This window comes from Eucyclogobius newberryi, unplaced genomic scaffold (assembly GCF_026437365.1).
Source record: "Eucyclogobius newberryi isolate DKJ021-1_F unplaced genomic scaffold, fEucNew1.0.hap1 SCAF_22, whole genome shotgun sequence".
NCBI classification, from domain to species: Eukaryota; Metazoa; Chordata; class Actinopteri; order Gobiiformes; family Gobiidae; genus Eucyclogobius; species Eucyclogobius newberryi.
Window position 1 is genome coordinate 3748064 of NW_027315857.1, and position 19669 is coordinate 3767732.

At 41.0% G+C, this 19669-nt stretch overlaps 1 protein-coding gene across 1 annotated transcript in view; it reads left to right on the top strand.

The window, feature by feature from the left end:
• Window positions 1-19669, top strand: part of LOC140372047 (urea transporter 1) — a 40434-nt gene that overhangs the window by 16817 nt on the left and 3948 nt on the right. Inside the window, exons 4-6 of the mRNA XM_072459307.1 lie at window positions 900-1089; window positions 13693-13840; window positions 15623-15757. Of these exons, the coding sequence (XP_072315408.1) occupies window positions 900-1089; window positions 13693-13840; window positions 15623-15757 (473 nt within the window). The remainder of the gene's footprint in view (window positions 1-899; window positions 1090-13692; window positions 13841-15622; window positions 15758-19669) is intronic.

The window sequence follows — 19669 nt, forward strand, 5'->3', positions numbered from 1 at the left end:
TGATTGATTCCCGCAGTGTTTAGCTATATTACAGACTATCTCCTTTCCTCCAATCTCCAAACTGACGGGCGGTGGGGCAAGACCGCGTCATAAGGGCAAGCACGCGTCATTTTGTTGTAGACTTGAAAAAGTCCTTTGCGTGAGTTTGCATTTTGCAGTTTATAGCAAAAATCTGATCCAAAGAAAGGCACGGAATTACTTATCGGGAGAGAGTAAAGTGGGCTTCCTTGTCTGTTTCGCGCTGGAATGTCTTTGTTTCCTAGCTAGCTTAGCTAGGTTAGCTTAAGCCGGGGGAGAGAGAGTTCCTTTCTTTTTCCCAGGTCTTTCCTCACGGACCTCTCGATGGAACTGATTTGGCCTGTATAGTTTAGGCAACGCCTTGAATATTGGCATGAATAGTGTGTGAGTCAGCTGACAGAAGGCCTGGATCTTGAACTTCCCCAAGATGCCAGCCCTGTTTGAACACAGGTTAAAAATCATGAGACGGTTAAATGAACATGCAACATTAACATTATACACATAGGAAATGTCTCTCGATAGTTAATTTTAATCCATCTATTCGAACTTCCATAACACGAAGCTTCTCTTTGTGCTAGAGACGTCATAAAACCCCCGACTTCCAAAAAGGGGGTGGTGAGCTATCGAACGAAACGAAAAGCCTGATGTCCGGCAGGATTAAAGCAGGTGTTGTACTAAGAAAAAATTACAAATCCAATTCAAACCATGACCAATCTGTGTGTGTGTCTGTCTGTCTGTCTGTCTGTCTGTCTGTGTGTGTGTGTGTGTGTGTGTGTGTGTCTGTGTGTCTGTGTGTCTGTGTCTGTGTATGTCTGTGTGTCTGTGTATGTCTGTGTGTGTGTGTCTGTGTGTGCCTGTGTGTGGGGAGGGGCTGTTTGCAGCGTGCTCCTGTTCTCCAGCCTGTCTCCGCTCCTTGACCGTTGGGACCTCCCTGTGGCTGTGTTCCCCTTCAACCTGACAATCGTCTTGTTCCTCCTCTGCAACGGCCCCCAGCACCCGTACTTCCCCAGGCATTGGGCTGTCCCTCCAGGGGCAGAAGACGTGAACGCCACACAGCTCAGCATACTACAGGTCAGACACACAAACACACCATTGTCATTTTTATGTATACATTTCTGTTTAATTTCGCCTTCCGGGTATGGCGCAGACTGACTAGTTGCATTCTCCCACGAGCTAATGAGGCTACATAGACGAGCCCCATCCCCAGTGCGGTCTTTTCCGAGCCCGAGCGAGGCGGAGGAAAAGACATAACTCTACAAGAGCTGGCCTTTTGTTACGTGAAATGCAGCATGACATGGCATCATTGAGAGCTGAGGTCAGAGAGTGACAGCCTCTTTGAAAAAAATTAAGCTGATGTGGCCAGCCTGAAGGCGGGTGACGGCAGGCACAACACTGAAGCAGAACAACATGTTTCAGACAATACGCATGAGTTGAGGGTGTTGAAACCTGAGGTAAAGAACCTGCAAGCAGAGAACGAGGAAAAGCAACATTGAAGGCTTTTTTGAGATCCCAGCACCTTTATCCTACCTAAAATGTGCGATTCATGATACAGAGGCAAACACAAAAAGGGAGTTGCAATATTGTATTCAAATCGATTGACTTTTGAACAAAGTTTTGAATGTACAAATGGCAGATATGTACTGTCACAGATATGTCAAAGGAACGATTAATGGAAAGGTTTATACTTTAGTAAATGTAAGTTCTCCATCAGGGAGTGATATCTCTGGGCAATTTTTTTCCTCCGAGGGCCATATTCGAATCGGGGGCCGGCCCGCGATCATTGGTGTGAAAAAATAAATAATTAAATAATTAAATAAATAAATAAATAAATAAATAAATAAATAAATAAATAAATAAATATATATATATATATATATATATATATATATGTATTATTTTTATAGAAGCTTCACAATTCTTGCATCCATTGAATTTGTAATTTTGTGGAGAGTTTCTGCTTAAATTTATTTGCAGGATGTTAGAATATCCTCCCAGAGCTTCTGTTTGGATGTGAACTGCCTCCCGCCCTCATAGATCTTTTGCTTGAGGATGCTCCAAAGGTTCTCAATAGGGTTGAGGTCAGGGGAAGATGATGCAGAGATGATGAGCCAATGATGCAGAGGTATTCCTTGCAGCATGAGATGGTGTATTGCCATGCATGAAGATGATTTTGTTATGGAAAGCACGGTCAAGGCAATCAGTGATTGGCCAATGAAATATAAAATTACCATCTGTCACAACTATATTTGAACTGTTCAAAATTAGATCCAAATATGCCGTTTTCCCCTCACTTCTGCTGCTGAAGCTCGGCTGAAGTCACAGTGTCTTGTACTGGCCGCTACAGGCCGCTGGGCAATACTACGCATGGTTCTTATTTTGCCACAGCTGCTCAGAATGCGGCCGTGTTCAGAGGCCTGTTCTTGCTCCGCTCTCTAACATGAGCTTTTAGAACCAGAGCGGTGAGCAGCTTCTTTTAGAGGTCTGCACATGTGCTCTGAGGACCACACAGGCCCAAACCCATGGACCTGAGCTCAAACCATGCTGAATAAACCTGTGTGGAAATCAAGCATGTTTTCTGGTTTTGCCCAAACTGAGCATGTGCGAGGAGAAGAGAAGGAACAGCAGCCCCAAGTTTCAACAAACTGACTTAAAACTATATTTTAGAAACAAGTCTTTGTTTGTAGGCTAAGGCTCTGTTCATATTTCCATTGATTCGATTTTAGTTAGAAATACAGGCATTAATTTAACAACATAGAACACAGTGGAGTGAGCTGATTTAATCCAGTAAGCACTGAGATAAATCTCAGTGGGATAGGTGTTCATACTTCACGCTGAAGCTCAAGTCCTTTTTTCTTTCAGTTTTCTATTATCCACTAAATTAACCTTCCTCATTGTGCCTTTATCAGCACGAATCCGTGTGTGCTCAGAATCAGCTACAAATTTAAATCATACCTTGTCCAAGACATTCAACAATTTCATGCTTTTCGGCAGTAAAGAGATAATTTTTCTTTCCCATATTGCTTGAAAATTGCGGTGTGCTTAATAATGTGAAATGTCCTTCCTAAATAGTTTTTCTTACTTATTGGCATAGGTGTCTGAGAATGATTTCACTGACCCAAAGAGCCCTGAGACACAATACCATCCATGATCTTCACTGGAAAATAAAAAAGTACCTTCATGACACTAAAACACAATTTGGAGAAAAAAAACACTTTGGAAAGCGGTGTACATCATATGATAAACACAATTCATTTGTATGTGATGGAAGAGTTAGATCAATCGGTCATGTTACATACAGTAGTTTTAAATTTGTCATGAGGGAGCATCTATGTCACTGTGTCCATGTAACATAGCAGCAGATGGTAGAAAAAACAAAATGTATACACAGAATAAACACCATATAGTGTATGCATGTCCGCTCCAGATGGAACCAAGTGCACATGCAGCTATGACTCAGCTGTTCCCTAGCAACAGAGCAACAGGCTTTTTGACAAGAAAACTGTGTGTAATAAAATAAATGTCATCCAGGAAAGACAGACTGATTATACATATACAAACAGCACACTCTGAATATAAATACATATTCGGTAGTCACAGTTTGGTCCAAATTAAAGGTGCACTTTGAAACTTTTAAGGTGAGGGTCAGCCAGCTGCTTGTCTCCATGGAGATGTTATTTTTCCACAATATGGCATTATATTTAGTTGTGGTACTCTGCCTTCTTAATAACATGTGTTATTTGTTCACATAATATTCAGGGGTCCAATGTGACGTCCCACACTCGCTGCTACTGACATCTCATTGGCACAGGATTGTTTCACCAAAAAGTTTCAAAACAAAGGGTTCCTCTTCTGTAACGGCCCCAAAGGCCCCGTTCATCGCCAACTGATTACTGTCATCAGGAAGGACCCGTGTACTTACAGAAATCACTTCAGACTGAACGCTGAGCTGTTTGTTTCAGATAGTTAGCAAATGGCTAATGCTAGTTTACATATTATTGTGTGGCTACATGCTAATAAATAGTTCCCTACACACAAAAAGTAATTAAGTAAGTACATTATATTTGTATAGCACCTTTCACAAAGAGAAGTCACAAAGTGCTTCATAAAAACACAGAATAAAATATTTTCCTCACTGCAGAGTTCTGGACCAGCAGCAGACGAAAGAGCTCCTTCTTGTTTAGATAGGTAAACCATCTATTACAATAGTCTAAGCGTGAAGAGACAAGAGTTCCAGATATTTTGAGACACCATTTTCCTGAGTTTAGAGTTTTTCATCAACTGAAAGAAACAGTTCCTAGTCAACTTAGATTGACTAGTCAAGCTTAGTTTGGGGCTCTAAAGACATGTCTTTGTCAAAGATAACACCCATGTTTCTAAGACTTGGTTTAGCAGTCTGGCCTAGATCACCCAAATACTGGTTTATCCCTGGAATGGCATCATCAGGGGCAATAATCAGTGTTTCCGTTCCGTCTGCATTTAGCTGTAGAGAGTTTTTACTCAGCCATTATGGTAGTAGTGAAGTAGTTCAGCTTCTGGATCTCAGAAGGCTTAAATGAGCAATATAGATGAACAGGTGGGAGGACACATCACTAAACTATTTAATACGTTTTTCCCAGGGGGATTATATAAAGCAAAAATAAGACAGGACTCAAAACGGAGCCCTGAGGAATTCCACACAGCAAATCAGCTGACTCATATTTGTTTGCAGCAACACTAAAACTCCGACCAGATAAATATGAGGAAAACCAAAGAAGAACTGACCCTGAAAGTTCAATCATGTCCCTCAATCTTTTTTCCGGTGCAGAGGGCTTGTAGAGAAGGTAGATGTAAGTGTTTGCAAAAGTTTGTTGTGGCAAGTTTGTTGCTGCTTTTAAGTGTCAGCGACTCGCCACTGGTGATAAGGACCAAAGCCCATAACTTCTGTCTTCTTGAAGTCAGTTTTACAGTCCGCGCTGTTTTTCGTGACTATCTAACAGTGAAGATAGGCAACAGCATGTGGCGACATCTTCAACATTGCAGTGACAACAAATAAGTCATGTGACTGAAACCCAAGGACAGGCCTTTAGCTAATTAAATGGCTCACGGTGTGACTACTTTGGTATTTTCCATATCATGAGTAATGTGTGACTTGATAAACAAAAACATAATAATGATGAACCTGTGAGGACAAGAGCTGAAATAGTGAGTAACTGCGGCGTAAAAAGGGTTTGGGTCAGTGTTTGCTTTGAAAGCTGTACAGCAATGGAATTGTTTTCTGCTGGAGTTTAAGTCACACTCCACAAAACTGAAAAACTGTCTTATAGGTGGGAATAGTAAACTGACGTGGAATCTAGAGATTTTTCTGTTTGTACTAACAATTTTAAAAGCCTAACCAGGGTTGCGTACATAACATATGTTACCTGTTTGGTGGCAATGTTTAATTGTACTATCGCTGTCAATTAAAATATATATTTTTTTATTGGTTTGTAACTATATTTTTACTCTGATTTGCTCATTGTTTGACCACCTATTTAAACGGTTGACACGGTTCTTAGCGAGGGCTGCCCCGAAGAAGGCCCCATGCAGCTAAAACGTACCATTAAAGGAATGTCTCCGATTTTTCTTCTGTTTTCATTGAGTACCTCAATTTCGATTCTGAAGAGCACCTGGTCTGACATTTATAATAGAAGCACTCAAATTATAATTATTATAATAGAAGCACCCAAAGAATTCAGTTATAAAACAAAAAGTACATAATCTACCAGTGAAACCTCATTGATAGAAAACTATTATTGGCTTGTGCTGTTCTTAGCCTCTTTTTCCACTTAGTATTTTCCTATTTGATGCTGGTAAGACAAACACAGTATCTGTGAATCATCAATACTTAAAATTCAACTGGCATTAAGTGGCAAGGACCCCTAAAGCTAATATTCCTTAAGGCCCCCTAAAACTTGGCACTGCCAGGTCTACATCTACTAAACCACAGCAGGATCAAAGCTGCTCAGTATTGAACCTCCACAAAAACATGTTCAGCGCTCCTCCTGCCTTTGTGGAGGATTTACACTTCAGTGAGTTTCTCTGCTGAATGTGAACGATCTCCTCTGATCCTGCTCCAGCTCCGGGCCCTTTGTCCAGCCTTGGCTCCTGCGAGCTGGGAGTGAGGAGCGCTTCTTGCAAACATTGAAGATTTAAAGGACCTTTTTTCTACTTCCGAGAAACTTTCAACCGATGTAGGAAAATTATGTCAAACAAATAGAGATCAATTCAACTTTGGGAGAAAATTGGAATATCCCGTATGGCTGTAATGATTCTTTGAAATAATCATACTAATTGACTTATAAAATAATTGTAGACTAATTTGATAATTGGATGGACTCTCAAAACCAGGGGTGTTCAAACTATGTCCTGGGGGCAAAATAGACCATTTTTGTGCTGAATTGGCCCAAATCTGAGAAATAATTACTGGTACGGTTTTCTTCAAATGTGTTTTTCAAATGAACAAAAAGCAATACAAATATATGTAAATAAAGGAAGGTTATAGGTCTTTCTAAAAGGTCTGTGGGGTTTGCCAAAATGAGATAATTTCATAGTTTTTTTGTACATTGGATCAACCACATTGCGTATGGAAATGTCTGGTTCTGGATCATTTGCGCAGCAGAATTGTTTTTGTTCCACCCCATCAGCGTCCAGACTAATTATTAAGGCTTTGTTAGGGGTCAGGGTTCATTATGTGTAAGGATTGTCTGCATTTGTCGTTGAGGTGTATTTACGATAGTCCACATTCAGAATAGAAATGGTCTTCTGTATATGAGGCACACTCGAGTCGGTCTTTCCCCTCTTTAGATACGATGGATCTTTTCCAACTAGGACGGGTTGGAGTTTTCTTAAGTGCCAAGTTAAAGGAAAGGAGTAAGTCTTTTAGAGCTTTGTACCACTCTGAGGTGAACCCATCTGTCCCCGGAGATCTATTGTTCTTAAATCGTTTTACTGTTAATTCAGCTCCTATTGATGTATTTTGCTCTTCTGACATGACAGGCAGAATGAGGGTGTCCAGAAAGGAATTTATATAATCTTCTTTATCTCCTGGATATTTTGAGAAACGTTTTTTATAGATGGATTCAAATGCTAATTGACTTTGGTCTTGTTTCTTTAAGATTGCATTACTTTGCCTATTTTGAATGTATTTCTTTCAGCTTGTTCTTTTCCAAGTTTCCAAGATAGCAATTTAAAACATTTTGATCCACTCTCATAATATCTTTGTTTTGCAAAGAGCATTTTCTTAACCATTTCCTGTGAGGTCAGATCATTAATTTCTCCTCTTATATTTTTTATTTCCTGTAGCATTTGAGGACACTTTCTTGGCATGATTATCCTCTTGCAGATACTTTTAGCTTTTCCTCTGGTTGTTTCTTTTTTGCCAAGGCTATAGCTATCATTTTTCATCCCAGAGAGTGGGCGGGGAAGTTTCCCCAGAATCATTTTCCTCCAGATAAGTCTTAATGTTGTTTGACATTTTGTCTCTCTTGTCTCTCATCTCTCTGTTGCCTCTCCTCTCTCTTGTTTTCCCTCTATCTCCTGTCTCTCGTCTCTCTTGTCTCTCATCTCTCTGTTGCCTCTCCTCTCTCTTGTTTTCCCTCTATCTCCTGTCTCTCGTCTCTCTTGTCTCTCATCTCTCTGTTGCCTCTCCTCTCTCTTGTTTTCCCTCTATCTCCTGTCTCTCGTCTCTCTTGTCTCTCATCTCTCTGTTGCCTCTCCTCTCTCTTGTTTTCCCTCTATCTCCTGTCTCTCGTCTCTCTTGTCTCTCATCTCTCTGTTGCCTCTCCTCTCTCTTGTTTCCCCTCTATCTCCTGTCTCTCGTCTCTCTTGTCTCTCATCTCTCTGTTGCCTCTCCTCTCTCTTGTTTCCCCTCTATCTCCTGTCTCTCGTCTCTCTTGTCTCTCATCTCTCTGTTGCCTCTCCTCTCTTGTTTCCCCTCTATCTCTCGTCTCTCTTGTCTCTCATCTCTCTGTTGCCTCTCCTCTCTTGTGTCCCCTCTATCTCTCGTCTCTCTTGTCTCTCATCTCTCTGTTGCCTCTCCTCTCTTGTTTCCCCTCTATCTCTCGTCTCTAACAGAGAGATGAGAGACAAGAGAGACAAGAGATAGAGGGGACACAAGAGAGGAGAGGCAACAGAGAGATGCGAGACAAGAGAGACAAAATGTCAAACAACATTAAGACTTATCTGGAGGAAAATGATTCTGGGGAAACTTCCCCGCCCACTCTCTGGGATGAAAAATGATAGCTATAGCCTTGGCAAAAAAGAAACAACCAGAGGAAAAGCTAAAAGTCTCTCTTGTTTCCCCTCTATCTCTTTTCTATCGTCTCTTTTGTTTCTCATCTCTCTTGTTTGTTTTTCTCCTGTCTTTTCTCTCACTCTTCTCTTTCCTGTCTCCTTTCCTTTGTCTTTCCCCTCTCTCTTGTCTGTCCTCTCTTTTGGTTTTCTCTTTTCTGTTTCTCCTCCCTCCTGTATCTTTTCTCTCTCTCTCTTGTCTCTCCTCATTCTCTCACCTCTCTTCTATTTCTTCTTCCTCCCATCTCTCCTTTCTCTCCTCTTGTCTTTCCCGTCCCCCTCTCTCTTGTTTCATCTCTCTCTCTCTTGTCTCATGAATCTCCCCTCTTTCTCCTATCGCTCATCTTTCTCTCTTTCTCTTGTTTCTCCTCTATCTTGTTTCCTCTCTCCTGTCACTACTCTCCATCTTTTCTCCTGTCTCTCTTGTCTATCGTCTCTCTTGTTTCTTGTCTCTCTTGTCTTTCCTCTTTCTCCGGTCTCTCCTCTCTCCCCTGTCTCTCTTCTCTCATTGTTGTGCCTCTCTTGGAGCTTCTCTCCAGGGACGGCTCATGACGCAGAGCCTATTTTTATCTGGCTACGCTGTGGAGACAGCTGCCTGCTGGATCCTGCTCACAGGAACTAGCATGACATACACGTCACATTTGATTGATTATACGATTATTTGGATCAGATGTACATAAGAAAGTTAAATGAGGCTAAAACAATCGCTGTTGCTTTGTGCCCTCTGCTGACGAATGTATGTATGCACAAGAATATGGACTTAATTACATAAACCTGTTTTCCAGTACGCAGTTAGGATTGTACATGAAATGACAATACTTATGTAACATTTTCTGTTCGGTAAGTCTGTCACCTGCTTATTTCCATGGCGATGTCATTGCTTTGCCTAAAATTCCACAGTATGATATTAAACTTCTACATAGATCTGCCAAGTTCAACAGCAATATTATTCAATATCCAACGTCCAATCAAACCCTTTTAATGTCATTATTATCATGTACAAAAAAAAGTGTGTCCTCTAGTGGCCACTACAGTCATTACAGAGGAGCTGGCGAGGGCAGGATCCAGTAGACTTGCGTTTGTTTCAACCTATCAATCAACTGTAAAGGGAGAATCAATTGGTCAGTCCTAACAAGTGTTAACAACCCGGGATCAGATTGGATTGTGGTTTCCTGTACCCTGAATATTACTCCTTTGTATTTACATGTTGGATAGACATACAGCTGAACAAATACAAATACACAATGACAATTTTATTCAATTCAATTTATTTTTGTAACGCCCAAAAATAGTTGCCTCTGAGGGCTTCAGTGAAAAATGAATCAAGTAATGTCTGTGATGGCGAGGGACGATGTCCCAGAGTCCTCTGTCCTTAGACCCTCCTTCTCTGCCAGGAAAAACTACAAAAAACCTCCTTGGGAAAAAGTAGAAACCTGGAGGAGTTCCAGAGTGAAGGAGAGATCTGACTCTCACAGACGGACGCGAGGGAGACTGGAGCTGGACCCACCCTTCAGGCAGATGAGGGACCGTCCATATGGGGCAGGGACCACTTCACCAGGAGAGGAGCATCTGGGTCCGCAGTTCCTCAGGAGTGAGAAAAAGAAAAAGAAGGAGTGAACAGTTTGCAAGTGGAATTAAATATTTGTTTGATAGAATAAGTTGTCAGAAGAAGAGGAAAGTGCTCAAGCTGCCATACTCTTGAACCAGTGAAAAGCTTTTTATGTAGCAGGGAGTTACAGTCTAGATGTAACAAATAAATACATGCCGCGAAATAGACGGGGGCCCGGGGCCCGTAAGCAGTCAAATCTCCGGCGGGCCCGGGGGTTTGAATTAGGAGTTCTTCGAAAAAAATCAAGATTTAACTAATAATTTGGCCATATTCGGGGCATTTTCATCGCTTAAGTTTCGTTTTGACAGACATGCCCACTTCGCAGTCTTCTCGCTTCTCATTGGCCGAGAGCTGTCCGTGATCTAATTTCGATGAAAGCGGGCATCTGATTGGCCACTGCGTTCGGTCTTGTTCGGTTGTACTCGGAAATGCCCGGTCTAATTTTGCCCCAAACGTGATATCGAGGTTGGCGGGCGTCAATCTCTACTCAGTCCACAATTCAGTCTTTTTAAAGTTGTTTGCAACAAAAGCTGTGTCAATGTGGAAGTATCCAAGGCCCCCTCCCCTTTGGAGTTGTTAGCATCGAGGCAATGTTAGTAGTTTATTTTGTAGGCTGTGATTTTATATATTCCACAAGATCTCCTTGTGTCAAATGCTGTAAACAGTATTTATTTTGTATCTAAGAAACATTATTATATTGAATTAAACAGTATTGAAAGATCATGATCTCTGGTTTATAGGAATTCAGTATTTGTGCTCTTCCTTCATATCAAATAAAAGATAAAAGTACTTTAAATTGTTTTACATGCTAATAACGAGGTTTAAAACAACACATTTATCTTGTTCTTATGACGCCGCGATGCCGCGCACTTGTGGGCCCTTGAAATTGCTGGGGGGCCCCTAACTTTTTTAGGTAGGGGGCCCCCCTGGCCCCTGACTTTGAAAATCTATTTCTCAGCCTGAAATAGGTACGTTTTCCAGCACTGTTTTTTGGAAAGCTTTTTTTTTTGCGATAATACGCAGATTAAAGTACCATAATTTTCTGACTTTAAGCTACTTTTCTCCCACGTTTTGAACCCTGCAGCCCTACAAACTTGTGTCTAATTTATAGATTTTAACGGCCACCGGGGGGGACTCTAACAGGAAGCACATCTGTTTGACACACTGTATAGAATACAGTCAGTGGACCGTGTTCGCTGTATTTTAAGTTTCAAAATGTATGTTTTATTACAATCAGACGCATATTCACAGAGAAAGTAGTCTAATGAGGAACTGGAGTGCGGACATTAGATATATGGCCGTTTGCAGTTTAGAACCTGCTGTATTGATATTAGACTTTCTGGGGGTCAGGTTGGGTCAAAAGGCAATCAGTTCATCACTACGTGGACCTTCTATTTCTGTAAATATCTCATGTTACAATGTTACACTCACTCGATAAGCACAAGCTCAGGAGCAGATGAACCAGATGTGAAGACACAGACACAGGTAAATCAGCTCACACAGAGTAATCAAGGACAGAGGGGACATTAGGGATGTAGAGGACATTAGGGACAGCTATGATGTGTTTTCTGTTTATTAACCTTTAAAATGCTGTGTGTGTGTTTTATTACAATCCAGCTCATATTCACTGACCTGATTTTGACGCACAGACATACAGCGGTCTGCATTTCATAACCCGCCTCGCAAATAAATGACAATTCATTACTCACGGACTATCTTTATGTGTATATATCTCACGATACAACATGGGAACCTGCGACTTATTGACAGGTGTGGTCTATATACGTCCCAAAGCTTTGGAGACGTACAGGTCCTGCAGAGAAGGAAGTCTGCACCCAATCACCTTCTCAGCAGAGCGCAGAATGCACTGTAGTCCCTGTCCCTGGCTGTGGCTCCAGCGTACCACACGGTGATGGAGGAGGTGAGGATGGACTCAATGATGGCCGTGTAGAACTGCACCATCATCTCCGCTGTCAGATTGGCTTTCCTCAGCTGCCGCAGGAAGTACATCCTCTGCTGGGCCTTCTTGATGAGGAAGATGATGGGGGTCTTGAGTGATGGTGGTGCCAAGAAAGCGGAGGAAGTCTACAGTGGTGATAGGGTAGTCTGTGATAGTGAGGGAGGGCGGTGGGGCTGTGACTTTCCTGAAGTCCACAATCCTCTCCACTGTCTTCTGGGCGTTAAACACCCGGTTGTTACTGCTACACCAGGTTGTTACTGCTGCACCAGGACACCAGCCAGTCCACCTCCTTCCTGTAGACAGACTCATCCCCGTCCGAGATGAGCCCGATAAATGTGGTGTCGTCCGCAAACTTCACGGAGTCATGGCTGAAGGTGCAGCCGTTTGTGTACAGGGAGAAGAGCAGGAGAGAAAGGACGCAGCCCTGTGGAGCTCCTGTGCTGATAGTCCGAGTATTTGAGACATTCTTCCACAGCCGCACGATGCACTGCCTCCGATCCGCTAGGAAGTCAGTGTTCCACCTGCAGGTGGAGTCAGGCACGGTCTAAACGCAATCTACACATTACTACAATCATTACAATCTAAATATGTTTAAAAGGATACTAGGATTTTTTTTTTAAACTTTCTTTTTCTTCTTGATTTTGTGAAGGTTTATATTTTTATTTTTAAAAAGGAAGGAAGACTTACAAAGGCCTGTGCCAAAAAACAAAGTAAAATCAAACGGTGGACCTGATGGGCCGGCCAAACCAAACAAAAAGATGCCAGTGCTGACACTAACTGACATCTAACTAAAAAAGTAAATAGAAATGCCCTGAAAAGCGAAAACAAGACCACCACCAGACAGGAAAGAAGGCCATTACAAAGGCCATGGACTGACATTATAATTGACATTCAAAAATGGAAAATTTACCCTTTTGACTGAGTCTGGACTAAACGTGCCTCATGTGGTATACTTTACTTTATTTTATTTTGTCATCATGCATTTAAATTTTTTTTTTTTTTTTGCTTTATCACTGTGTTTTGGCCCATGTTTTTTTTTACATGTTTTTTTATTTCATGTTGGAAAAAAAAAAAAATTGTACAAAGAATACTGACATTATGAGAAATACAGCAATATAACATTATAAGGAATTATGCATGAATTATGCATATTGGTTTCCAATTATTAGACAAATTGTTGAAAAGCCGCCCATCTTCTTCCACTTTTCCGGGGCCAGGTCGTGGGGATAGCAGTCTAAGCAGGGACTCCCTCCTCCTCTGGGGAATAGAAAACATCCCCAATTCATCAGCTTCTATTTAAACCATTAAAGAGAGCTCATAATCAGAATTAGAAAAGCCAAATTGCCAAACTAGGAACTCGCTTCAGCAGTAAGGTGCAACATAAAACTATTAATAGCAATCATCTTAAAAATATATATATTCAAGGTTAAATTTGTCTGGGGGGGGGGGGGATGTACTCAAAATCAGATCTAGTAAAGTTCCTTTAGCCATAGGCCTTGGACTGTTTGTTGCATAATATTGTATTCCAACTGTGTGTACTTTTTATATAATGTCAGGTCATTTTTTGGCAATATACAGTTACTGTAATATGAATTTGTAACAACATCAGTGTAATCGTGAGACCTATTGTATTCTTATGTTAACCTTTAATCTGAGTAAAATGATTTGTAAAAGTGAATACCTGGCTTTTTTAACTTCTACTATATTTGTCTAATTCGCTTTTTGTCAATATGTAACCGTTCTGAGCCTACGTCACTGCTATTACATATTTCTTCCTGACCAGAGCTTTTGCCTGCAGTTTTTGCAGGGCATTCCTCTTGGCGTGGGCAATATTTACGGCTGCAGTGCCCTGGGCCCCTCCCTTCTCATCCTGGGTGCCGTGCTTCTCTACTCCCCCCTGCTGGCCATCCACGCTCTGCTCGGTTCAGCTATAGGGGCGCTGGCTGGTGAGTGTGAGGGAGATACGTCTGAAAAATACTTAGTTGTGCAAGATATTTTTGACTTTTTTTTATTTGTTTACTCAACTAATGGCTGATCATATTACTTCAAATAGCACAAATGGATAATAATGTATATGATAAAGTTCTATAATCAAGTAGAAAGCTTATCTCATTTTCAACAAATAGAGATAAATACAGTGTAATGGTGGTTTTAATGTGTTTCTAATTATTACTGTTTTTGATAGGATAGTGCTGGTAGCGAATATTTATCATAGCACAAAAATTTCAAAATAGTGACCTAATGTTGTTGTCATGGCTCCTGAGCAAGCAATGCTTTGAAGGGCCCAGTACCACATATACACACGTTATAAATTATATGTTATAAAACATGCATGACTATTGCTGTGAGCATTGTAATGTGTTCATTTTATCCCGACTTTTGTTGTTTTAAACTACAAGCTGATTCTATCTATAGGCTAAGCTTTGTAACTTATTATGTGAGTATATTTCATTCAAATGTAACTTGGGGAATTTGGTCCAACACAGAAAAGCACTCCTGTGTTAGGAGTGCTTTTCTGTTTGAGTGCAGTTTAGATTGCTTATACTTGGTATTATCTATGGCCCGTTGTAGTCAAATGTTTATGTTTATTGGTACACTGACCGAACGCCTTAAAAAAGTTGTGCTTTTAAAAATGTATGAAATATATGTTATTTGTTATGAAATGCTAAAGGAGATCTATTTATTTATTTTTTTTATGACTTTTAGGAGCTTTTTAAAAAAATATTATAATAGTTTGTCCTTGTCACTAAATCACTCAAGGGTGATTCATATCTGCTTATTTTTTTATTCTCCTTTAGACAAGCTGACAGTGCTGTCAGTCCAGGTCTTCACTGCTCCCAGTGCGACACTGATATTTACTTACTTTGTTCAATAATTTTATTTTCTTATAAGATGAAACACGTAGGATTTGGCTGCATTGCGTGGCCACTTTTACACAAACTAAAAAACTTCCTCTGTTTGCTATGGTGAACTGCACCTCTCTAAAGGCGACGTAACGTAAAGGGAAATCAGCAAATCAGTGTGGCTGTTTTCAACAGGCAAGCAGCTGCCAGTTAAAGTTGGAGTCATGGAGGAACTGTTACTTCTCACACTGAGCTTAAAGGGAAATAGGATTATGGTCAAAGCATTTTGTACTTTAAAGGAATAATGGAGGATTTTTCACCAATTTGAGAACTCAAGCGGAAGTGCTCATGCACACTCACCCCCGTGCGGAAGCACACGACAGCGTTTGTTTATTAGCGCGACGGATCGCATCGCATCTCTCGTCTCCGTAGATTTCCGTCTCTTCTGAGCTCGAACTGTCTTTCTCTGTCTTAATTTTGTCCTGTACACTGAGGGAATTATATTATAATAGATCCATGCACTTAGACACACACCGGCCCATCAACCACGCATGCGCAGCCAGGCAAACGTGCTGCTCTCCTGGGGACGAGCCAACGAGACTGCAGGTGAGCAGTAGGTGCGTCCTATAATTGACATGTGAATGAACTACTCGGCTGTCCACGCCACAATGAAATGAGACTCAGATTTGGGGCAAAAAAATCCTTCATTATTCCTTTAAAAGTTTAGCAATTATAAGCTGTAATATAAGTTATTATGTTCACATAACTTACATACATATCAAACTGACATTTCTAAATGTAAGATTATTTCCCATTTACCTGCTGTGTCTCACCTTTTTTGTGTTGTCTGTGTGGTTAAGTTTAGTGTTGTTTTGTGTGTGTCAGGCCTGTCGATGGGTGTGCGTCACTCTTGTCTGTACACGGGACTGTCTGGGTTTAACGGGGCGCTCGGGTGCATGGTGGTAGGAGGACTTTTCTTCACTTTCAGCTGGAGGACACACCTGTTTGCCATCGCCAGTGGTAAGATCCAGAAATCTCCAAACTTATTATAAGTTTATGTTTGTTGCGTTTGTATAAAATAAACGGGGATATGATATGCATACATTTCTTTACTAATACTTATCTTATCTGAGATGTAAGCCACATGTGTCTGGATGGATTAAACACTCTCACTTTACCAATCAATTCATTACACACAAACTAGCGCTCTATGTTATTAAATTACTGTTTGTATTTCTAAACATAAACCGACAAAGACTTTTTGACTCTAGAGCAGTTGGTGGTACAAATGATAGGGGAGGCTATTGGACATAAACGTGTTTTTTTTTTTTTTTTTAATGTCCAAAATTGAATAAATTAAGTAAACACACTTTATTTCCACTTTTGCTAATGATAATACAATGTCTTAGAGGCAGATTCCATTTGTGAGAAAATACATATGGGCCAAATTTACATTTTACACTTTAGAAAATGAAGAGCAAATCAAAAATCTCAGTGATACTGTCACTTATAGTGCAGAGTAGACATTACTACATTAAGAGGAAATAAAAACACAAACAATTGTTGGTGTTTCATAAAACAGCATCTAAGTGGCATTAGTTTACCCTGAACTACAGGTGCAACATTTTACATTTTTATATTTAATCATCACAACATTATTGCTGTATGGAAAGTTGTCATTTATAGCATTCTTTGTGGGTTTTCTAATAACAAAGGCATATTTTTATCAACAGAAGTTAAGCGATACTTAGTGTTAGCCTTATGCAAGTAATAAACTAAAAAAAACTGCGTGTTTGTTGGTGCTCCATGGTAACGGAGCACGGGGTTTGACAGATCACGTCTTGGCTCGGATTTATACGAAATCCGCCGCTTTCATTTCAACACAAATAAAGCCAGCAAACAGTTGAGCAGCTCATTCTGAGTCGTTTTGGACGTACCTTTTGTAACAGACGTCTGTAGATGCAGTTTTAAGATGTAAACACGGAAAACACGGCGCGTGTGGCACTTCCGCGTAGGCGCGCGCACATATCTGTGACTCTAGCGTAAAAAGCGTAGCTCCATGGCGTAAACACTACGTTCAAAAGGAGCTTTCTGGAGCGCCCCAAAGTCGCTATTTTCCTATGGAGAAAACCATAGTGACGTAGTCACTTTTGATTGTGATTTGATTGGCTAAAAATCCCCATTGCTTTTCTATGGGGATCTGGGGCGCTTTTCAAACCGCCCATAGGTACGTAGAAAAGTGACGCAGACTGGGCCACGCAGCAGTGCACGGCGCGCAAACAAAGTATACATCTATATCTATTTATAGATATATACATGGATATATATATTATTATTTTAAACATTTACACTAATAAAAATATAAGATATTTCTGAATAAATTATATTGTTTTTAGACACAAAAAAATTTACGTAGTTGGCAGATTGACAGGGGGGGCGGCGCCCCGGTTACCCCCCACGAGTCCGAAGGTTCACTAGTCCGAAAGTTCCTCATAGGCTAAAGTGAAGGTGCAGACGACATCGGGATGTAGTCAGTCTGTAAAATGCGCACAAAGCACGACGACACGCACTGGGGCTCGTCACGTTTAATGTACCAGCTGCTCACAGGAGGCACCGCAAGTTGTACTGTGTATATAAAAATAACAAGGGAACATCTCAAATCCTCCGCTTTATACCCTCATTTGATCATAAGAAAAATGCGTGAACAGAATCCTCTGTTACGGGCTCCCCCGCTCAGTGGCATAATGGTACAATCAGGGCCGGCCCAAGCCTTCAGGGGGCCCTAAGCGAAAACATTTTTGGGGGCCCCTCACCACGTCATCAGAATCAGTTTTATTGCCATTGTCAGTAAACAATTCACATATGGGAACTTTCTTCAATGCTAACAAAGCGCACCAAAACTCCAGGGCATCCGTTTGCCAGTTAGTTTATTCTCAACACCTCACAAACTCAAATATTGCTAACTTAAATCCCACAATGCAACTTGGTGTTCCGCTGACATCACCTCTACTCCCTGTACAAATAACACACGTCCCAGATATGTTTTTGGGCGTATTTGTGGGCGTTAAGGGTCTACAGCCACATTAGTAGTTTAAATTAATGAACAGGGGGGGTCTGGGGGCTTTCCCCCAGAGATTTTCAGACCTTTTTTGGGTCCTCTGGTGCATTTTAATGTGGTCCAGCCGGCTAAAGTAAGAGTCAAATGTTGAGGTTGTAATGCTATAAAATGATGATGTGATGAAACTGTGCCAGGAGAAAATTATTAAAGCCAGTTATTAATACATTAGTATACTTAATTACTCAATACAATATTGGCTATGAAAAATAATTATGGTCAAATTGATTCATTTTAACTGAAAATGTAAAAGTAATAGTTATCCTTACTAATTTATCTTACTGCTCCCAACTGTTCCTTCTTGCCAAAGTGACAAAACAAGTTATATTAAATTAAACAAATGGCATAAGTATTGCTTGATTAACAATTAACACTGATAAAACAGTGCAAACATGTTATTCCCAGAGAATGAACAGAACGAGAAGTGAAGGTCCAAATCTAGCTATAGTGAAGCGACTGCGTTTCTGCAACTTTGCCACTTTTATATAAAAATATATAGTATTATTCTATAACAGACGTAATCATAATATGTCTGGTTATTTTTCACTATCAATTTATTATAATTTATAACAAATAGTCTAATGATGCTTTTTAAATAAATTGAAACGTTTTATTGCTCTATTAAAAGTGAATTACAATATAAATGTTTGTTCTGATCTGAACATCACACACTGGACTCCTCTGCATGAAACAATGCTGCGATGTGATTGGCTGATGGACCTTACATGCATAAACCTTTACATTCCTCTCATTGCACGTTAAGAAGTCAAAGTCAAACAGACATCACGAGTCACGATTGATCTCACACATGGTGATGTGAGAGAGAGAGGCGCAAACTCAAACCCGCTCATCTCTAATTGAGGCTGCACAGGGGCCCGGGACAGGGGCCCGGGACAGGGGCCGCACACTGTTCACTCCAAAGTTTCACGTCAGAGGTTCTGGACGAGACCGGATCTCCGCCTCTTAGTGACCCGGGGCATAGACGCCGCCTCCCCGGCCTCACCTGCAGCTAACACTAACGGGCTGGTGTAAATGTTAAGCTCATTATCTTTCATTCAGACATATTATGCGCGGAGCAGAGCTCTCGTCTCGCCTCCAGCCTGAGCGAACTAACGTGACAGACTCGTGTTGTTTCAAACAGCAGCATTAACCGTCTCTTTGTAAGAGAAGTTCAATACCTGGAGAGTGTTGTTGAGATTGCAGTTTCTTTACATCGTCAAGAAGTTTCTTCTTTCGTTTTTCGGCATCGGGGGGATATATTCCTCTGGACATGATGACCACGTTCTGTTGTGTTTATGTTTTGCTCTTGAGCTCCTCGCGCACAATGAAGCTGCCCAATCAGCGCAGGTTTGGTGTCCCGGTTGCCAGATTGTCATTACAAATAAATGCGGTTTGTGTGTTATATGTTACAGTTGTGTGCGCTGCCGCGCCAGCAGCGCTACTACACTAGTGGCGCACGCTGCGCTTGCACTTCGCATAAGACGGGTTGCCAGATTGGGGGCTCTTTTAACGCCTTGGGGCCCTACGCGGCTGCTTAGTTCGCTTATAGGCTGGGCCGGCCCTGGGTACAGTCCAGGAACAGCGGGTGATGCGGTAGCGCTATGCTTGAATGTACTGTGGATTGCCGAACTGACTAGACAATATACTGATTCATATACATCTGTCTTGAGTCTTCTTGATACACACAAACATTCTCCATTCTATGTCTTCATTTGATCATAAGAAATATGCGTGATCAGAGTCCTCCACTCTATGCCTTCATTTGATTATAAGTATAGAAATATGTGTGATCCGATCACCGTAGGATTGGTAGTCAA